The sequence below is a fragment of the Acanthaster planci genome, linkage group LG14 (assembly GCF_054643075.1).
Source record: "Acanthaster planci isolate LZ-2023a linkage group LG14, COTS_SCS, whole genome shotgun sequence".
Classification (NCBI taxonomy): domain Eukaryota; kingdom Metazoa; phylum Echinodermata; class Asteroidea; order Valvatida; family Acanthasteridae; genus Acanthaster; species Acanthaster planci.
In genome coordinates, this window is record NC_141790.1 from 3660950 (window position 1) to 3684136 (window position 23187).

General features: G+C 42.6%; 2 protein-coding genes across 3 annotated transcripts in view; one reads left to right on the forward strand and one right to left on the reverse strand.

The window, feature by feature from the left end:
* The window catches only part of LOC110987002 (ileal sodium/bile acid cotransporter-like), a 32798-nt gene extending 15188 nt beyond the window's left edge, over positions 1 to 17610 (forward strand). Inside the window, exons 2-3 of one of the 2 annotated variants that reach the window (XM_087145298.1) lie at positions 4956 to 8024; positions 14512 to 17610. In XM_087145298.1, the coding sequence (XP_087001424.1) occupies positions 14532 to 16022 (1491 nt within the window). In that variant the 5' untranslated portion in view covers positions 4956 to 8024; positions 14512 to 14531 and the 3' untranslated portion in view covers positions 16023 to 17610. Of the gene's footprint in view, positions 1 to 4955; positions 8025 to 12964; positions 13186 to 14511 lie in introns of those variants that run through there. The other variant, XM_022249376.2, reaches the window with a different exon arrangement.
* A 3158-nt stretch (positions 17611 to 20768) lies between these two features.
* Positions 20769 to 23187, reverse strand: part of LOC110986987 (uncharacterized) — a 46241-nt gene continuing 43822 nt past the window's right edge. The window contains exon 10 of the mRNA XM_087145297.1: positions 20769 to 20950. Coding sequence (XP_087001423.1) covers positions 20799 to 20950 — 152 coding nt within the window. The 3' untranslated portion in view covers positions 20769 to 20798. The remainder of the gene's footprint in view (positions 20951 to 23187) is intronic.

The following is a 23187-nucleotide window of genomic DNA, read 5'->3' on the forward strand; positions in this document are numbered from 1 at the left end:
TACATATATAATTCTCATGTGATTACCTGGATATTTATTGTGTCCGACAATCCAGTATTTCTGATGTCTCATAACCCATAAAACTGTTATTCATGGCTTGTTGTGGTCTCTCCACCACTGCCAGGACCAACGTAAACAAGAGGGATAAATTTTAAACCCAGCCGCCACTACTGCATGGACGCCGCCATTTTGAAATATAGGGTCCAGTCCACTAATTCAAGCCCCATTGAAAACAGTGTAAAATCAGCACCGTTCAGGGCCCAATAGCATGCACGCCAACATCCCTGAGATTTCTGAAACACAAATGAAATTCTTGTCTGGTCACTTATCTTTCAATTTCTTTTCAATTTTTTGTGGGTTAACCAATTACATTTTTAATTATTCCCACAAAACAAAATCACCCCCCAAAAAGTGATTTTTCCGAAGTCTGATTGCAGCCATTTTTCAAGTGGCAACCCTCAACTTTCTCGGGCACTTAGGACCATTTTTCAACCGTAGTTTTCAGCCCTTCTGCCCTCATATGAAAGCTCAAAGACCCAGGGAGTTGATCCTGGCGACGATTTACACAATCTCACCATTTTGGGGGCCAAACAATCTCTTTTTTCAAAAGATACTGTGGGTGGGGGCACTTTTAATGCTAATGAGCTGGTCAGAAATTCTCACTTGAATTAGTGGTCTGCACCCTGAGACCACAGAGTGTCTCGCGCTAGGTCGGATTGAATTGAAACTTTACACACACTCACTGGTGGGTGTTTCGACAGGCATGGCAAGTCTCAAAAAGATCACGCATGGAACAGCCAAGTTCTTTACCGGGGATGAAATCCGCTTCCATCCCTGGCTTTGAGGATGGTCTGAAAACCCGACTCTTTTAGGATATAAAAAATGGTTACCGGTATGTGTCTTGAGCACCTGACAAAGAAATTGTTTGTTTTTAATATTGGGGGGGCGTATCATTGTTGTCTATGACAGGTTATTTGAGTCTGCAATCATACAAAGCCAACTTGTACCTTGAACAGCGCTACCCATTTTCACATGTTATGCCTTGAAATCCTATTCACATTTCAGTCCCACTCCAAGACTGACTACGTTTCTGGACAATCTTATGGGTCAGAGGGACCAGTGCCATGTTATCAATTGCGGAAAAATATTGACCAGCTGTGAAAATCTTCAAGAAGTTCTGAAAGAGCCCAAGTTCAGGGGAGGATCCAACAATTATTTCGGGGGGCAGTCCCGTCAGATTTTTGTTTGCGACCTGCAGACACAGGCAATGAAGTACATAACTGTTAATGGTTCATTAAAAATTCTAACACAAGAATTATAAATGTTATTTTACTTTTTATTATCATCATCATTGTTTGGTTTCAGAGTAGATCCACGCCTGAAGTTTCCGAAGACGTTTTTGAAAATGTTGTTATATTCGTGATGACCGTCCAGCATATAGCCTATTTTACACAAATCGTCCTTGTCTTCTTGATTTCCCCACGTCACACAATTCTGTCAAGTTTCAAGAACTCTTCTTTACAGTTGTACAGAGAGCCTAGAATCATTGCCGGAACCAGGCAAAGAATAATAAGAAAGTGCTTATGTAAGCGTTGGTATGTGTTAAACTGTCACGATGATAACTTTATTACGCATCAGGATATCTTTTGGGGGTATTTCGTAATGATTTATCGTTGTTTTATCCTCCCTCCATCCTCGAGTCAAAGGGTCGATATCTTTACACCCATCGTAAATCCAGTCAACACACACCCTTCGATACGAGCCATACGAGCTAGGGCATCCCTTGCAGTAAATATCGGAAAACAAATATCGTTTGTTGGTGTATCCTGCCACCTGTGACGCCATAGACTTAAATAAACAGCCTTGGAAAGAACAATACTTTTCAGGCTGTTCACTTTTAGCTGAAGATGAATTACTTGCGTAACCAGGATGAGATTGAGTGGGCACCGTCGACGAACAGATTGTTTTTTCAAGGGGCCCAGAAAACATATGCCAGGAAAGATATAGGACGAAGGGGTACCCCCCCCACCTGTCCAATCCCTATACACACTGTAGACTATTGTTAACTAACACATCCCCCAGAAGTCTGTAAAGAATTCCTGAGATTCCGATCAAACGATGACCAACACAAAGGCGGGGGGGGGGTTTCCGTCCCATATCTCGCTTCAAAATGAGAAAACAAGTGAACTGCGATTTCGGGGAGGGGGGGACAGCTGGGGTACCGGCTCCATTTAGGTCACGTGCTCCCCTTCTGGTTGCTAGCTGCTCAAGAAGAATAAGTAAAACTTGTTAGTGATAAGTGAACACAATAATGGCATGCCTGGTATGTCCATAGCCACAGGGCAAGGAAGATATCTTGCCACGCACCATCTGTTTCACGACCACGAAACCCCTTGCACCCTATTATCACCGCTCCAATTTGTCGATGGTAATCTGCACCCTAAAACTTTGTGTACTGAGGTATAGTAGGAAATTGAATATTCATGCCTTTGTTGGTGGTTGGTATGATCTCATAACAACATCAAATTTAATGCTTGTGCAGTTGCTTGCATTACGCTGTGTGCCCTAAATCTATATGTGCAGTTGTCGTCCTTTATGAACTCTTTCTTCTGGAATTATTTTGGGAATAAGAAGCCCAGTTGTTTACAAGATTTTGTGTTTTGTTTGAATCGTTTTCATTAGGCCTATGACGTTTGTACAAAAGCGTATTTTAGGAGATTTCACGATCCCTCCCTGTGATGAAACAGCGCATTTTGTTCCTACTAAATTAAGCGTTCCAGTAGTAGTGAACATTTTGTTGGCAAGTCTTAGCTAAATTCGTACCAAGTCTTTGAACACTGATGTATTGGACGGAGGGGAATAAAATTACAAACTTTGTATGGATAATGAAACAGTGTATCAAAATTCAAAAGTTTATTTACGATGGCAAAAGTAGGTCTGATATCAGGAGTTTTTCTCCCTCTATTTCTTGGTCACATCGATAATTTGTATTTAATTGCCAGCCAAAAAAATACCAGTATTGCTAGGATATTACAGGTCCTGCTTGTCCGGCTAAGATGCAGGCAGTATTCGGGCATTTTTGAAATGTTTTCTATTATTCGTCAGACTCGGCGGCGACCATCATTGAACACTTTGAAGTGCCTGAGTTACAACTCCTTCCTCTATGCTTACACTCACTAGTATTAACAAACTTCAAACCAGCATTTTTATGTTCAAATACACAAACAATTTTCTCCCAAATGCCTTTTCTTTTTTCTTCACCCCTGTCTACAGTGTCCATGACTATCGCACACGGTCTCGCAACAATTTATGTTCCATACACTCGCACATCCTATTCGATTAAATATTTAACGATTTCAGGGGCCACAACTTTGGAATAAATCTCCACAATTTATGATGGGCGAGCCTAAGCCCTACATTCTTCCGTCAACCATGAAATGTTACCCTCTCTGACTTGGATGACTACATGTTTAATTGGAATCTCGATTCGATCATAGTGGAAGGAACACAAACTGCGAGTTCATACAGGCATTGTATTTATTCAGCAGCACTGACAAAACACTCCTACAATTTCAATCCACTATCGTGGATGGATGTAAAAGGGGTCCCCCTTTATACTAGTTCCCTTAGAAATATGATTTTTTTTCTTTCTTCTGTATGGCACACCCTAACGACTTTCGTTTTTGCTGTTTGAGTTTCAACTTGGTATAGCCTGCACCATTAACACCTGTGCTTACTGTAGACAGTGAGATCCCCTTCTTGAAAGTGGAGTGACCCTGGATGGGGTGGTGCCGGGTAGTGTGGTCCAGCATGCTTCATTGCTGTACCATCGACTACCTATTCCAACCACCTCGTCTGTGTTCTCTCCCTTTCAGGTAAGGAATTTCCCTCTATGTTTGATGTCATAATTGAGCAGTTTCATGAATTCCAATGATAGTTTTGATTGTGAAAAATCTCTTGTTTAAAGTTTGGATTTGTTGGGTTTTGTGAGTTGAGTTTTTGTTGTTTTATTTGTCAGTTGTTACACCTGCTCTGCTCAACAATTTTGTTTATGCTTGTATGTAACACACGGGTCACTCTCAGCCAAAATTGACCATATTCTGGTCCAGAAAGTGCATTTACTTTAAATTTCTCATTGAAATTATATGGATATTTTGCCTTGGTAGCCCCAGTTGTTGGCATCTGGCCTGAGGAACAGGAACGCGCACAGCTCCACTTTATGTCACCACATTTACAACCATGTTGGGGACTTCTCTACTAGTTTTCTTGATTGTTATTTGAGTATCATCATGGTATCATTTCAGAAAGTTTTGCTCCTCAGTTTTGTGAGTTGTACGGCTTTATGGTGAAACACTGTGTCTGACTAAGCCACATGGTCCAGTCCCTAGGTGGACTTTCAAGTCAAATTAGCTTATAGCCTTGGGGCTTGTGTGGGGTAGCTGGTAGTGTCATTGATTATGGTTATTGCTACCCGCCTTTTTGTCTGACTGAACAAGAGGCAAGTGCCAAGTTAGCCAGAATCTGGACTGTTAATATTAGGAAGTTGGAGTCCCACCAGTGTTTAGAGCCTAGAGGGTCTCATGTTTTTATCTATCAGGTTTTTGTTTGGACTCGTGAACAGATATCGAGTTGGTGCCACTTACAGGGCACAGTCCAGAAGGCTTTTTTATCATTCTGGCTTGTGGCGTAGGCTCCATCTTTAATTGGACTCGCCAGGTCTTTGCTAGACTCTAGTGACAGTTGAAATTCACTTTTTTTGTTTATAAGAACTTATACATATACTTTTGTTTTACTTTTAAATTATTTTTTTCGCTTTATGCTTTTTTAATTTTGTAGTAATGATTCTTAGTTTAATTTTTTTTATTGATGAGGATTCGTCACTTGTTGAACATGCTTCAGTGCTGTACCATCCACTTCCTATTCCAACCACCTCGTCTTTGTTCTCTCCTTTTCAGCCTGCCAGCAATTACGGGTCTCAGACCCCCACCCCATTACACGTGTCTGAAGTGGGACTGTTGGCACCTATCATGGAAGGAGACAATGTGGTTGATGATGGAGCTACACCGGCACCTGCAATTCACCACATCAGCTTCGAGCTAATTGATCTTAACGTGAACGTCTGCGCTGGGTTGAAGCAGATCGTCAATAATCCTACCGTTGAGGAATGGGTTAGAGATATGCGGTCGCTGTTAAAGACCTTGAACAGACCAATTGACCAGTAGTCCCAAGTGTTGATCACGTATTTTGGTGGGGAGACGAAATGAGAGGTGTTGGTCATGCCGGAGGAGGAGCAACGCCGGGCAGACAACATATTTGCTCGACTTCGAGACACCTATGGAGACAAGGTGCCCGCTGACACGCTCCTGCAGATGTTTCACAGCAGGAGGCAGAAGCCTCCGGAGATCCTAAGGGACTTCTCGCTGGCATTGCAGGAAATCCTAGGGAGGCTGAGACAATGGGATCGAGAAGCTGTCAACTGGTCCAATCAACTCCTGAGGGACCGATTTGTTACCGGTTTAGACAATGCCGAGGTCCAACGCTTTCTGAAGATGGAGCTCCGCATGAGACCAGACATGTCCTTCAGGGACGTCCAAGGCCCTTCATCTGGCTGCTGACAGAGGAGAAGGTGCCGGTGTGAATATTTCCAGTGTCCCCTCAGTCCCCCAGGCCCCTTCTCCAACACAGATCCTCCAGTCCACCCTTGAGAGGACCGTCCACCAACAGCGGCAGATGGCAGCCATAAGGTTAGGTTAAACCAGCTTCGTCCCAACTCCTCATTTGCCAACGTCAGGAGACCCCCGGAGACACCAACCCAGATGGGACGACCAAGGAAACCTGATCTGTTTGAGATGCTACCAGCCGGGGCACATGGCAAAGGAATGTGACACAAAGCAACGACTGGCTCTGTTAAACTAGAATGTTCCAGTGTCGAGGGCCAGATACTGGAAAATTCTAATAAGGCCGCCGGGGATTGCGTCTACATCGATGTTGTTCTGGGAGGTCAGGAGGTCACCTCTCTTCTAGACACTGGGCCCAGGTTTCTACACTACCATAAGAGGTCTTCAGGGAATACTTCCAGATTAACATTGATGAGAGTAGCCTCGCAAACACTTACATCCATTTAGTAGCCGCCAATGGCCTGCAGATCCCATACATGTACCAAGGCGTGGTAGAGCTAGATGTGCACTTGATGGACGAACTGAGACGCCAAACAGACCCATTCTTGATATGAACGTGCTGCGGAACTGTCAAGATTTGCTTTTCAAGGAGTCAGCGTCTTTCTTCTCAAGGACGGTGCAGACAGAGCCTGGGTCCCGGAGCTCCAGGCAACCATCCGATGTACCCTGCAAATTCGTACAGAGTATGGGGCCATATCAAGGCAGGGGCCCTTCAAATTAATTACTGATTTCACTTTTGCAAAGCCATCGATTTGCTTTTCAAGACACAGAGGCAGAGGGCGACACTCTGAGCAAGAGGCATATGAATCTGAGGGGGATATAATCTCAACTTATTATGGTTCAAAAGTGGCATTCCTGTACCAACCACGGAATATGCAGATCATAATGTTGCTTTACAGCCTGCACTGGAAAAGTTAACAAGGTCTACTACAAAACCAGCTATACATCCATTACAGAATGGGCGAGTTGTCCCCCTCCTCCCGACATGTTGCCATTGATTGTTTTCTACTTTGATTTTAGGAATCGAAAAGAGCCGCATTTCGAAAACGGTACTTCCACCAGAAGGGGATCCTTAAATTACGGATGAAAGTAAATGGGCGGTATTTTTTTGAAAAAATCATTTTGCCCCCCCCCCATGATCTAAAAACACCGCTGGAAACCAGGGAGCGATAAATTACCTTTTATTCAATAAACATGCGAAAAGGCATTTGTAACCAACACACTAGGCATGCTAAGGGATGATGCCGTCAATCTCTTCTCGATGACCAATAGACACCCACAATAGAGAAATGTAATAACAAGGATGAACTCTGGATAACAACTAATACGGCAAATGTAACCACCACCCACCATATGCTACCTCAGTTCATGCTAAACAGTTTAGTCACTTTATAGTCGGGGCTTCCCCTAGCCAGAATTGTTTTTTTAAATCCAGCCAGCCTCTAGCCAAGTCCCATAGGACTGTGCGTAAGTAGACCCATATGTTTATACAAGAGATCATTACACAGGCGGTGCCTTGGCCAGGCAAGGAATGTTTTTTTATCAGAGACAACTTTTCTGTCGCGTGTGGCGGCTGTCTGTGAAGTGTATTTTGATGGGGGGGTGTTGTGGCTTGGCCGCGCATGGCAAGGCCGTTGTGCCCCCCCCCCAAAAAAAAAACAGACAGCCTGGGAAAAAAGGTATTCAGACTTGTATACTCGTTTATTATAATGCAGGTATGAACGACGTGATTGTCTGCTACCACTTTTGGTAGATTAACCCATTCGCAGTGTTCAACCGGTTGGCAGATTTGTCAAGTTGCGATTTCTCAACTGAACTCATAATGATAATTGGACACAAGAGGGCGCAAAGCAAGTAACGGCGGTCTCGATTAGATGTGTATCTAAAGCAGAAACGAAGACGTCACAGAGATTCCGACTTGAGTCAAGTTTATACTGTGACCTACTTTCTGCGGGTTTTGCTAGCCGTAAAGGCTAGAGGACACCCAGTGAAGTATTTAAATGTCCTTACAAAGACATATCGGCTCTGAAACCGCAAGAAAAGTTGCGGCCCCACCAATCGAGCAGTCTGCGAGATCAGAGTTACAAAAATTAAACGCATGGCATGGTTAGTTAATTAATCGTACAACGGTTAACCCCCGGAGGTCGAAAAAATCGTGTAGCTGTAAACTAAAAAGAGTTGGACAGCTCTCTACAGCAGAATATCTGCTCTTGGAAACGCTGTGCTGAGCAGCGCATTCTTGCTTTCAACCACACAGACCACCTGAGTCACCCACCCAACCGATGCTGCTGTAGAACCTCAGACGTCAATACAGGACAGGTGTAAGGCATTTCGCTCTACAAAAAGGTAATCCACGTTTTTGTTTCTGTAACTTTAATAAATAAAATAGAACATCAGTCAAAGTTTCTCCCTCTCATTAGGGACTCCAAGTGATTCGACAAAGTGCCAGGCATTTCAACGTGATGGATTTAAGAACTTTAAGTAATTTGGGTTTTTGAGGGTAAAACTTTCAATAAAAACCATTATCCATTTTTCCAACATCATGCCGCTCCACGAGCAAGAAAGTCACTTGAACGTTAGTTGTTATTTACACGTAATTCAATTGAAAAATCGCCATAAGACTAATAGACTAATCCGATTAGACGCCATAACTGCGGTGGCACACTACTCACACGCACATTCTTTAGCTTGACGCACGCGTGCATTTGGCAAATCACGACAGCCTATCGGTCGAAAAGGCATGTAACGCGCGCGTACCACCTGTCCACGAGCGTTGTACCACCAGCTTCTAATTCTGGTGGTCGAATTACACTATAAACACACAAACGCGTATAGGCCTAGTCATCGGGACAAACAGGTATTTCGAATGGCCAAGGCAAAAAATCTGTACACAACAATCCAAAAATGTGGCTGAGCAAGTGCAGGTACGAATGGCATGAAGTTTATGGATGGGACTAATTTTTGAAAAACGATACCTCGAAAACCGAGTGTTAGACAGTGACAACTCCCTTGAATGCGCACGTTTGTTGAGGGATGAGGGTTGGTGTTTAAATTATTGATCGTTGAGCGTGTCCATCTTTCTTGCATTTTCCTGAAAGATATGTGCCGATCCTATTACCTCATGGAATACTTCCGTGTTTGATCATAAAATTTACAACCCTTCTTCTAGCAACAACACCAGCATCTCACCGAAGCTGTCCTTTAAAAGCCTGAAATGTTTTAGAAATGTTAACTTTTTAAGTTGTTGATGGAATATAGAGTATGATGTGTTATAGCTCAATTTGTAATGTAATAAATTTTGGACTCGATCTTTCCATTGAAGTAGTAGTCTGGTAGACACAGCAAAAGAAATTGCAAAATAAATACTTTAAAACCCGCTCAAAGTGGGATGACGTCGAACATGTGGAATGTCCTGATAGTTTTGTGGAAGAAGAGTTGCTGTATTTTAACCCTACCTCCTCACACTAACGTTTTATACTCCCTTTAACACAAAGGGACTGCATGCTGTAGAGTGCCACCCTTGCTTGTCGAAACTACCACACGTAGTGCAACCTTTTATTTCATTTATTTTATTTTCCACTATAAACAAAAATAAAACAAGACAAAAACTAAAACCAAAGCGATATCCCCAAATAAGCGTGGTTACAGGAAAAGTCGGGCTTTTTTTATTGTTTTGTTGATTTGGTTTGGTTTGGTTTGGTTTGGTTTGGTTTGGTTTGGTTTGGAATGGTTTGGTTTGGTTTGGTTTCCATCTTGATGACGTAGTGCACGGTAGCCGATCGTTTGCCTTAGCTTATTTATTGACGTGTTTACCGGGGGAGGGAGCACTTGGAAATCAACCAGATGTAGGCGGGTTGTAACTCGTCACGTCGGACAAGGGATGGCGGTGATGGAGTGTCGTAAAAACATTAATTGGGCCAACTGAACTTTGTGCGCAGTCACGGAAAGAATCGTTTACTACCCCTCCGTTGGTAAGTGGCAGTGGCAAAATGTTATTTACGACGTTTGTTTGGGAGTCAGGGACGCACTCCGTTGCGGCAGCGCACCTGCAAACGAAGCATGTATGGAACGCCAAATGTACAAAATATTACGTTAATCGGTGAACGTAGTTTGATCATGTCCTCAATCTGTGATGTGATGTTGTCACAAAATTATGTGATGTTGTCAATTCATTATGTGAAGTTGTCAAGTCATTATGTGATGTTGTCAAACCAATATATGAAGTTGTCAAACCACTATATGATGTTCACAATCTATTATGTGAAGTTCCCAATCCATTATGTCACGCTGTCAAAGCATGCGATGTTGTCAAACCATTACGTGATATTTTCAAGCAATTATGTGATGTTGTCAATCCACTTTGTGATGTTGTCAAATCGTTATTTGATGTTGTCAATCCATAATGTAATGTTAATTGTCAATCCATTGCGTGAAGTTCTCGATCCACTGCATGAAGTTCTCCATCCATAATGTCACCTAGTCGAGGCATTATGCAATGTTGTCAAACCATTGTGCGATGTTGTCAATCCATTATGTGAAGTTCTCAATCCGTTGTGTCACGTTGTCAAAGCATTATGCTATGTTCTTAATCCATTACGTTATGTAGTCGAGGCGTCATACTTCGCGTAGTCAGTGCATTACGTGGTGAGCTATTCCTTTACATAGCCCGTGTCGAATTATGTGATGTTGTGATCATTATGTGAAGTCGTCAGCGAATTACGTGGGTGTAATCACAGCATTATGCTGCCTCTCCGCTTGTGGAGCTATCGCTGTGTACGGGCTGTGGCACTTTTCTGTGGGTAGGCCACGGCCAAAATGAGGCCATGCAGTACACTAGACAGGATTGAGCCCATTTTAAAGAATTTGAAATCGGAATATCTTTTGTCAGTATATTTTCAGGGAAAACTTAAGTAGACATTTTGCGCCTGCATAAGCTCAATATTAATACATTGTTACTTTATGCACATGCAAAGCCTCTGGTAGGGAGCTTGTGGTATCAAATAAATCTGTGCATGTCCCGTGTTAATAGCCGCCCCTGGAGATTATTTCAAAGAGGAATTTCAAAGATCCATTATGGGGGGGGGGCTGCAGACATTAGTGATTTTTTTCACTGTAATTGTATTCAATGACCAAATCCTCTCAATATATTATTTTGCTCAGGTCAACTGTTGCATATGCAACGTACCAATTTCATTCGCATTTCTCCCATACTGTTAGTGAGTTACAGTAACAGTTTTTATTTCAAAGTCTATTAGTATGTACATGTATCAATGTCACCACTTTGTGCAATATATTATTTCTCACCTGTTTCAGTGATGACCTCAGGTAAAAGACAAGAGACCATCAAGTAGATTTAAACCCTTGTATTTACACTGGTAGCATAACCCATGTATATGGATTATGACAGGAAGGGGCGTAATCATACATTTCGCCCCTACCTCTTCAGTTGATTTGTTTTTTCTTGCCACTCAAGTATTTAGTTTCTCTTCTATGTTGAACCATTCGCAGGTATTGAGATCGAGGAATGTGACTTGGCTGGAACGATGCTAACAATCACTTTGTTGAAATTTTTGCAGTGTTTTATAAATCATAAGTTGTAACATCCTTGAAATGGCTGCTTTATAGTGAGCGATGCATGTACTAACATTTACCCCGTAATAAGGTAAACAGTATTATGATATTTAAAATTGTCATTGTTCGTTTCACATTTAGAATGCAGATGTAAAGCCAAGGAGTGCTAAATGATGAACATGACTAACACGCTTCTGCACAGCTCTAACTTTACCGGTACCTTTTTCCTAAGGATGAATCTTGCATCATCCGACATGATGATCTCTTGTCTTTAATTTGGCTGTTCCTTACCTAATTAACAATAGTTTGCAAACATGAGGTCATCACTGAAACAGGTGAGAAAAAATATATTGCTCAAAGTGTTGACATTAATACATGTACAATTTGGCTATACATGTAGTAGATTTTGAAATGAAAACTGTTACTGTAACTCGCTTAAAACACTCTGGGAGAAACACGAATAAAATTGGCACATGCATATACAACGGTTGACCTGAGAAAATTGTATACATGTAATACATTTAGAGGATCTGGTCATAAAATACAGTTATTGTGAAAAATCACTATTCAAAATCTGTCTGCAGCCCCCCCCCCGGATCTATGAAGCACCCTTCTCTCAAATAATTTCCATGGGGCGGCTATACATAAAGGACATGCAAAGATATACCACAAGCTCCCCAGAGACTTTGCATGTGCATGAAGTAATATTAATTAATATTGAGCTTATGAAGGCGCAAAATGTTTACTTACGCTTTCCCTGAAAATACTCTGACAACAGATATTCCAATTCCAAACTCTTTAAAATGGGCTCAATCCTCTAGCTTTCTCGTGTATTGCTTGGCCACGTTTTGGCCTTACCCACAGAAAAACCACCAAGGGTCGTGCGGATAGCTCCACAAGCGGAGAGGCAGCATAATGCCGTGACTACACCCACGTAATTCGCTGACAACTTAACATAAGGGCTATGTAAAGGGATAGCTCACCATGTAATGCATTGACCACGCGAAGTGTGACACTTTGACTACATGACGTAATGGATTAAGAACACCGCATAATGATTTGACAACGTGACATAATGGATTGAGAACTTCACATAATTAATTAATTGACAACATCACATAATGGTTTGACAACATTGCATAATGCCTTGACAACGTGGCATAATGGGTGGAGAACCCCACCTAATAGATTGACAACGTGACATAATGGGTGGAGAACCTCACTTAATGGATTGACAACATCACATCATGGTTTGACAACATCATACAGTGGTTTGACAACTTCACATAATGGATTGACAACATTACATAATGGTTTGACAACATCACAAAATGGTTTGAAAACTTCACATAATGGTTTGACAACATCACAAAATGGTTTGACAACTTCATATAATGGTTTGACTACATTACACTGTGGATTGACAACATAACACAGCAATAGACAATATCACATATAGATCGACAACACCACATAAAGATTTGGCAACTTTAAATAACGGTTTGTTTGACAACGTCACATAATGGTTTCACAACATCACATAATAGATCGACAACATTACATAATTGTTTGACAACTTCACATAACAGTTTGACAACATAACAAATGGTTTGGCAACTTTACATAATGGTTTGACAACTTCACAACACACTTTTCACATTTGGCGTTCCATGGGCGGTTGCCTTCCTGCGGTAGTCGGTTTGTTTGTGGGGCGATGATGTACTCTTCCTCCCCTTGGAGTATTTGTGCGGCAGATGTGAAATCCAATTGGTTTTCTGTTTACCCTTTGAGGTTTGCAAGGTTCCAGGGTCTGCCCATGAAATGCATTGTGTTCAATAGTGAAATGTGATTCAAGCAGCTTGGAAAGACTTCGAAAAAACTTGCACCGGACTACAGTTTTATAAGAGTGGATAGACCCCCCCTGTTCGTCGTCAAGGTGGGTGGTAGGCGTGATTTTGTAGAGATGTCCTCGTGTTTCCCCGTTTATCGGCTGAGTACAAAAGAGAAATAACTGTATCAGCTAATCCTCCTTTAAAATTTGAAGTTCATCTTGGTTTGGTTGAACTTGAAATGAAACATGGAAGAGCGTGCATAGTGAATGACTCTGTAAAGAGACAATATAAACCTACTGTTCCAAACCGATCAGTTTTCCACAAAGCGGTGCTACTTAGTCGACGCTCTTCCCACACAGCTCAAAAGTAAATTTATCTGTTAATTTATTATCCATTCAAACAACGCTGGCAAAGAGAAGCACCATCATAGCATCGCTAAAAATACTGTAAACTGTACATCAGCTAAGACAGCTTTACCACGACTGTCAATGTAATCACTAACACAGGGGCGCTTTCCACCACTAATTTGGCCCGGGTTAGAGTCCCGGCTTGGCCCAGGCTTAAGTGCATTTGGTTTCCAGTCCATACTCGCTCAGGCCTTGCAGCTTTTCTCTGCAAACTCCGGTTCCCTCCTAGCTGCCTTTAAACTGGACATTCTTTCCCACTCCGTAATGCGATGCTGATTAGTAAAGGTTGTGGAATAAACACATAGTTTATTGGCGCAAATAGCCTAATTAGCTGAAAGCGCCATTAACAACAAAACAACATAATCACTACCACCGAGAGGCAAGCAATCAATTTAAACTCAATACAGTATTCTGGCCACGTCTTTTTTACAGCCTTGAGAAATATTACCCTGTGGTATTGCATGTATAGACTGTCGGGCAAATCTATGCCGGAAGGGGTTTCTTTTTCTTCTCAAATTTATTGAGGCGTGCTTGGAAACGTACTCCTTGACAACACTGCCCCACCTTTGCTGGTAAAGGAAAAACGTTTCCCTATGTTTTGCGTGAACATCGAGATAATCATTTACATTCAAGCTTATGTAAATATTCACAAACAAAAATGACGTCTTCAGACTCTTCAGCTGTCATATTTGCATATTTCTCCTTTGATTAATTTTGTGTTCAGTTTTTAATTTTCATTTCAATAAATTTTTAAGGACCCGTCCTCAATTTCGAGGAAAAACCCCGTGTAACTTTCATCGGAAAATTGATAGGAGAAATTCAGAAGCGTTAAATGCAACGTCAAGGAAAAAAAAAATTTTTTTAAATACACGAAGACAGAAAGTCGACTAAAGCAAGCCAATTATAAACTTGAGAAGACAATCTTGCAGCAATTGGGATTTAGATACAACTGTGTGCCTTTTTCTCACTGGAAAAAGCATAATCGTTAATTATGTCTTTATTCTGCACCCTTTTTATATGCAGCACACAACCTTCTCCTTGAAATGGCCTTCCCCTCGAGAATCCACGTACCTGTGTTGCTTGTTTCTGTCTGGCTCGCCTTTGCTCTGGCACAGCCTTCCGTGAATTTCACCGTAAGCCATGATGGCGACACGGACTTTCTGACCGTCAAGGAGGGTCAGGTGCTTCCCTTGAATATCACCATCAGAGACGGTGTCTATTCTGGCATTATAAGCGTCGCCAGCACGGACGAAGGCACGTTCGAGGTGGTCAACGCCACGGAATACACCATTGCAAACAGCTCAGATCTACCGCTGGCCATGACCGTCCGCGTCAAGGGCAAATTTGTTGGCATCGAAAGGTTAAGACTCCGCCTAGCCCAGACGGCGGGCGCGGCGGGAGTGGCTGTCGGTGAGTACACCATCAAGGTCATCCGGGTGCCCACCATCCTGGACATCCTGTTCACTTACGTCCTCCTGGTGTGGCTGTGCCTGTCCTACGTCACCACGGGGGCAAAGATGCAGCCCAAGGTCATCTGGAGCAAGATGAAGCCGCCATGGGGGATCCTGATCGGCATGCTGGGCCAGTTCATACTGATGCCCCTCTGGGCCTTCGCCCTGACCAAGATTTTTGCCCTGGATAACGAGACGGCCCTGGGCCTGATTTTTGTCGGCACCTGCCCCGGTGGCTGGCTCAGCAACATCTTCAGCCTGCTCTTGGACTGCGACTTCGTGCTGAGTCTCACCATGACCTTCTGCTCCACCGTCATGGCCATGGGCCTCATGCCCCTCAATCTCTTCATCTATGCCACGCCTATCGTGGCAGAGAACGCCCAACTCAAGACACCCTTCGTGGAGCTGGCCATCCAGCTGATTCTCCTCATCGTCCCCATTGGGATCGGCATGGCACTTTGCTACAAATTTGAAAAGTTCAAGAAGATCTGTGAGAGTCTTCTCAAGCCGCTGGCTGGGATCCTGATCCTGCTGGCGCTGGGGCTGGGTATATCCTCCCAGCTCTACATTTTCCAGTCCCCCTGGCAGGTGTGGGTGGTCTCAGCCCTCCTGCCCATCGGCGGGGTCATCTTGGGCGGTGTCAGCGCCAAGATTGTTTGCCTGCCTAAGAAGTCCGCCATCACCGTGGCGCTGGAGACGGGAGCGCAGAACGCGCTCCTGGCCAAGACCATGTTAGATCTGTTCTATCCCCGGCCGGAGTCCGACCTGATGGGTAGAGTGCCGCTGATGGTCGGCCTCCTCGGCCTAATAGAGGGTACTGTCACCACCTTAACTTACGTTCTGATCCTGAATACATGCTGCCGGATGGACGAAGACCAAGAGGTGCTGGTGAAGGATAACAACGATAACGAGAAGACCGAGCAAGATGCCGAGAAAGCAGACAAGCAAGCGGAAAGCAAGCAGAAAGAAGGCCAGAAAGCCGAGGAGGGTGTACAGACGACCTTCCATGTCGACAGTCCGGCAGATCAAGTTCACGTTAACCTCGTTTTTGATAGCAATGAAGAGATCGAGCACAATTTGTAAGCAAGTGTCAAGAAGACATCGTTGCTGTTCTCTTAATGGAATTCGATTTCTTTCAAATCTATACACCAATGGAGGCGACACCCACCTTTCTCTTAAGATCAAACTCCACACACATAATACATGTTCACGGTTTGTAATTGTGAAGTTTGCCTTTTAATTTCAAATCTTGATCACAAGGGAAAATGCCTATTGAATATTCATTATCAGTTTTTAAAATGGTACTCCAACAAGAGCAGTGATGGGTGAGTAAAATTTATATTTACACAATACATATGAATTAAAATACTGGAGAGTCGGGTCACGCTGAACACAGTGCACTAACCGCAGAAGGAAATTATGCCCCCTCCAAATATACATATATATGCATATACATACATAAATACAAACACAAAAACACAGTTCAAATTCCATACGAAACCATTTGTGTGAAATACAACAACAGTTCAAATTCCATTTAAAATCATTTTGTTTGAACTGCATTTAAGTTTAATGTAGTTTCCTCGATTGCTGGTTTTATGGAATGGTTATAACCGATCTCGGACTGAATGAAATTGTCACTTCTACAGCTGTCTACATTGTACTGCCATTTTTCTTTTCAAACAAAACCACCCAATTCTCTTGACTAAACTTCAGATCTGTCAAAGATACTATATGTAATAAAAATGCTCGCAATATGCTGTTTTACAGTTTTTCCTTGTTTACCTAAACATCGTCAGTCTTATGAAAAGGTGGCAGTATTACAGTCACTAATTATACTTGTGTGTTGGGTAACATCCAGACACAATATCAAGTAGAACAATAAAATGTAAATGTTAGTTGTTACTATAATTAAAAACAAAAAAAATGTTTTTCTTAGTGATGAATTAAATACATGTAGGTTTGAAATGACTTTGAGTCAGTGTAATTATATTATATACGTACAAAAAAAAGGTTAGTTTTAAACTTGCTGATTGATTATCCCCAGAACTTGGCACTGTCATCACACACACATAACACGGGCTTTTTTAGCGGTTGATTTTTGGATGTGTTCTATACACGCTGATACATGGAAGTTAAATGTTAACAGCGTGTTAATATGTAAAACATTATTTGCAAACATTGTAGTGTGATACAATAATTACAGTAATTCGGTAGAATGAAGCTAATGAAACAAGAGGGCTGAATTTAGACCTCATCTCTGACTTCAACTTCAAGAGACTCCACGCCTCCCGACTTGGACAACCCATACTCAACTGAAGTCCACATTCTACTTCCAATCCTCATATAATGCGACAAAGTGGCAAAGTGTTTCCAATCTATATAAACACTTAAGGGTTTCTGATGTGAAGATGAGTTCTAGGATGGAGACTTACTTTTGCCGCCTTTAGAGAAAAACTACCTTTAAAAAGACAAAGGGACCAGTGCCATTCGCATAAATGGGGCCTATCCATTCCATCATATCACGATACCTTTTGAAATTTCAATTCATAGATACTTGATATTATTCATTCAAGGACGAGGTCCCCTTATTTGGGTTAAAAAATGGCTTTTTGTATCCGAACTCTTATCACTTTGGTTAGTAAAATAAAACCATTTGTCCTGGCAGAGATGACTGTTTGTGTGCTCTTTTTCTCGACACCAAGCAAAGGTTAAGTAGAATAGTTTGTAACCTGTTCTGAGAGAATGAGCCATGAGTTCCATTTTTCAGTAATTCTGTTTCAGTTGGAAGTAGAAAGAGCCCACCCAATTCGACTACCCTACTGTATTGCATCATACGATAAAATATTAGCATCACAGTTACCGCATGGTCATTTGGCTGCACTGACCTCACTTGTAAGTAGCGGTGGGTAGTCAGATCGGGTGCAAGGCCAAGCAATGCTCTCTGCATTGATGACTCTCTCTCATTATTATATCCCAATGAAAATGAACATTGTTGAGTGTGAGAATGTTGAGGGTTCCTTCCAATTTCCATAGTACAAGACTCTTTAAAGGTCTGTAACTCATAAGTGGCTTTTGTAACTTCTGCCTCATTTCCACAGAGCATGTCACAATGAGCAGCTTCACAAAAAGCCTAACTATATAACAACTCAATGAAACTGTACCTTTTAACAATTTCAAAGGACTTGAAAAGTCAATTGTATATTTCCTTGATGATAAGATTTCCATCAAACTCAGCAGTGCCTCAAGGAAATGCTCCAAGTATAATTAGCATGCATACACTTGGACAGACGAGGAGGTCTGGATGCAACCGAAAATGACAATTTAATAGAAATCTCAGACAAGGAGCTCGAAGAGAATAGGGTTTAGGCCCAGTGGTTGGGAGTTTGTAGGCTCAGGGGTTCGAATCCAGCTGCTGATCGTATGTTGATGAGGCCTTGGGCGAGCCACTTTACCCTTATTTGCCTCTCTTCATCCAAGTGAACAAATGGGTACTTTTATTTGCTGAGGAGTTACCTGCGACGGACTGGCATCACTTTAGGCGATGGGAGGGAGGGGGCCATACTCTCAGTCGTCAGTAACATAGTAGGCAGTGGCATGACCAGCATCAGACGGTGAAAGGTCGGAATGCGGATAATTCGTAACCACTAAACACCAGCCCGAGTCGCAGCGGCTCGAGACAGACTCATTAGTCACCCCGATGAGGGAGAAGCACCACGTGCAGAGCTGGGTGGCCTAAGGGGCGAAGACCTTTACCTGAAGGAGTATCACGACGATCAGCAGCAAGAAAAAGCTGAGCGGCCACAGCAGGGTGGAACTGATACGTATGCGATACAACCTGGCCTGCAGAGACAGCAACATAGTCACATCTGACATATTAATCTTTGTGAAATCAATGGGGCTCTTACTGCATGACCATCTGCACCTGTTTTCATAGAGCAATTTCATCAGTAGCTGTAAGGGCGGATTCTGGGGGGATCCAACGAAGGGCCGTCCCCAAATTTGTTTTGTTTTGAAGGAACACAGTTTTTTTCTTTTCCCTTCCTTCCAATGGGTCTTAGAGGAAAAACGGACCCATGAGAATGTCCAAAATTAGGGTTCCAGATCCATCCTTGTGTAGCTTCTGCAAATGTGATTCCCTCTCTGGCCAAGAATTAAAGCTCGCAAAATTCACAAATTAGTTTGAAGTGTGATTGGATTAGTTTGAAGCCTGCGATACACATCAACAGCTTTAGTTCTTGCTGTTATATCTTCGTAGCATGTACAAGTACATATACTAGTTGTGTTTTTACTATAAGTGTGGTTTATGTTACTGTCCACAAACTGTGATATTTCCAAAGAAGAACACTTGACAAAAGCTGGACACATTGTTTTTAATATTTTAAAATGAGACCCCCTGAATTTTACTTGTCACGGAAGACACTCTCCTCCAGTTATTGAGACTGCCTTGGCCAAACAATGTTTTTCTTGGGGGAAAAGTGCTCCCACCCATTCACAAAACAGTCATATCAGGCTTGTATAAGAAGGCATACGGTTGAATCAGAACAAAATTGAAATTTTCTCCTCTTTGAAGAAACCGTTCAAGTTTGCTGATTTTTTGCAGCTCAATCAGTTACTGGCCAAATTAACCAGCGGGATATCACTATCAAAAAGTAACCATAAGGACACGCTTTTCAGCTGTCTTTTGTAGTCGGAAAACCACTTTGGAGTTGTAATGTGGAAGCCATCACCATTAAGTACATCTGACAAAGTAGTTTATTGACTAGATAGAAAATTACTGCAAAACTTGCATCCCCCACACTTAAGTTGCAGTCCAGGGAATTCCTTGGTTGCTATTCCTTCACCTTGATGTTCAGTGTCGTTAGGCAAAACAGAAATGAGTCTAATGCATCCCGTGACATCTCGTGGTAGCCCAATGGTCTGGCCCTCACCTCGCGATCGTTAGACTTGAATCAAGTCGGACTTACGTTGTTCTTCTTCAGTCAGCCATCTTTCAGCCTGAACGCACTACACAGTCTTCGCACTTGGCCCAGTAGCTCGTATAACCATTATGAGGCGTCCTCATTTGATAACCTTTATTGTACAACGTGTGTAATACGTCACCAGTCAGTAAGTCTGACTTGACGGATGAGCCAATTTGAACCCCGTCAGTGATACGTAGTTATTCATAACTGCATATGAGCGACATGATTTTGCATGATGTATACGGAATTTCCACCAATCAAAGTTGCCAGACTCGGAGATTCGTTCATTATAATGAAGGTATGAACGACGTAAAACAAGTCCAGCAATGTGATTGGCGGCTACCACTTTGGGTAGATGAGCCCATTCGCTGTATCACCCTTTATGCTGGCTGGTGCTTACAAAGAGCTTCATTAAGAGTAAAATTTCTGAGAGCAGAGTATGCTTCGTGCGTACATTCGTGAAGGGTTGACCACATTAAAAGAGCAGGGTTATTTTGGACCACTCACAGCTGAGGGGGGGGGGAGATTCTGCCCCCAATACCTTGGCTGTCCAATTGCCCAATTTTAAGTTGGCATGCATATAAAGGCACTTCTTATCCTAATATTTTAAATCTAAGACTTTGCTGTTAAGATCGCTTGAAGTCCAAGGCCATATGCATGCCAAACCACTAGCATTGAGAACGGCAACGGAAAAGTTCATGTATGTACATGCCTTGGAAAAAAATGCATTTTCACAGAATTGGTGTCAAAATGACTTCAAAGGGTTCCTAAGAACACTCCTAAATGCTTGACTCATAAGGAAGGAATGCAGTAATATCGGGAAAATGTTGTCGTGGAATCCCCCCCCTGCTCTTGTAGGGTTAAATCTGTTTTTTTTTCCTAACACTGAATTTCATCAACTGTCAACTCCACACATAAGTCTGGAGTCTGTTACCTGCGTCAGACTAGTGGCTATAAAGACAACAGCAACAACTGTCCCTGTTAGGTATAATGCTGACATGACAGGTTCTAACCTGCTTAGCGTACCACTGGATACTGCAAGAGCAACTGTGTGGGAGAGGGAGGGGTGACAGAGAGAAGCTGAAATAGAAAACCTCCGTAGGAAAAGAATTCAAAAACAGCCAGGCCTGTGCTTTGGTATTCTTTGAATAGAGAGCAAAGGTGAATAAGTCACCTTCTGTCAGTCACCAAGGTAACGGGTCTGCTCAAAAGTCACTTAACCATTCCTCAAGGTCTTGGCAAAAGACATTTCGACTGACTAAATCATTGTGTGATGTAGATCAAGTCGCCTTGGCAACCAACATTCAACATGGTGCATCACACTTGGATATTCCACAGGCCCTGTACTGTGCATAAATGACGGAGGTGTGGCATAGCGTGCCAAGCCACAGCATCAACAATTCCTGTACAGAGACTGTGTGTGTATGCTACTAGGCCAACAACAAATGATTCTCATCCAGCAGCCAAGCCCATTTGCACAAATGCCACTGCACTACAAGTAAACTATTCTCCGTTGAATGTACAATCAAGGAGGAGATGTGATTTTTTTAAGAACAAACTCCCCAAGGGGGCGTTCGAGCCAGCTACTCGTGTTAACACAAGTACTCTCCCGAAACACACGAACGGTAGGAGTATGCCCCGTGGATTAGCGAGAGTATACTCTCCGTCATGCAGGAGTATAGTCCTGACCCGGGAGTGATGCGCACGCATCCTCCCTCGTGTTAACAGGAATAACCGCGCGAACGCACCCCAAATGTCACTTCAGTGGCGTAATTGGTGGGAGGGGACATGGGATCCCCCCCATGGTAATGGGTCCACCTTAAGTTAGTGCTTTAGTTGTCACTGAACCCATTTAATGCCCCAGAAACTGAGAGTCCCAAGTGCCTCCCCTCTACAAAATGTTCCCCAGTTAGACCACTGTGCCACTTTTCAACCTCACTTTTAACATCAGTGCTATGCATAATCAACCTGTCTTCACATGTTCACGTTTGATGACAAGACCTGTAAGCAAGACTTGTCCATATAGAAATCCTTCACAAAAACTTGTTTTAAAGCTTTGTGGGTAAACAATTGAAAAGGCAAACTCTTCAGTTTTTCTGACGTAGTGTACATTGAACACTGGTAATAAACGCACGTTTAAAGTGACTTCACCAAACCAACATGGTCTGTCCACATATCTTAAGTAATAGGTTTGAGAACATGAAGTCTTTACTGACTAGGTCTGAACCCAATGTACATCCTACAGGGATGTGAGATTTTCAAAAAAATGTTAGAGCTGCCTTACATGCATCTGCATTGCTCTGAATAATGAAACAGAAAAAGAAGACAGACTGTTCTGATTCATCGTGCCAAGTTGTACATGTATTAGCAGCATTACTTAACTGTAGTCCAGTACTTCTCGGGGTCCCCTCAAGTTACGTTACGGTGGCTCAGGGCTTCAACCTGACTATCAAGACAGCAGGGTCTGATTTGTTTTGAGTAAACAAGCTTTTGGAAGCAGGCAGGAAATTAAATATGTAAAAATAGCTTGCTGAAAAATGTCCACAGGACTTTGCCTGAAGTGTTAATTATTCGAGTTCAAGTCCTTTTGCCAACTTTAGTGTTCTCCTCAACTTATAAGTGTGTCAGAACTCTCATATTCCCTATTAAAGCCTGTTCCATAGGTGAATGTGAAAGTGAAACAAATTCACTGCTGTAACACATTTGCAGCGAAAGATCACTTAAGTTGGAATGTGTTCGTCTTTGGCAAATAAAAAGCACGATTGCTTGATCTGCCATCACAATTTTGCAAATGTGTTCATGTTCGCATCAAGTATAGACTTGAATCAAGCCGGACTTACGTTGCTTTCCCCAGTCAGCCATCCCTTGAGCATGTACGCACTACACAGTCGTTGCGCGGCTCGGCCAGGCAACTCGCATAAGCCTTATAAGGCGTCCTCATTGTTGTACAATGTGTGTCATACGTCACCAGTCAGTAAGTCCGATTTGACGGATAAGCCAATGGGACCCCGTCGGTAATATGTAGTCATTCATAATTGCAGATGAACAACATGATCTTGCATGATGTATACGGAATTTTCACCAATCAAAGTAGTCAGACTTGTAGACTCGTTCATTACAATGCAGGTGTGAACGACGTAAAAAAAGCCTGGCAATGTGATTGGCTGCTACCAATTTTGGTAGATGAGCCCATTCGCTGTGTGCAAATGATTCGCGGATTCGTCAAGTCGGGATTTCTGAACTAACTCATAGTAATATTGTAAGTGGACACAAGAGGGCGCGAA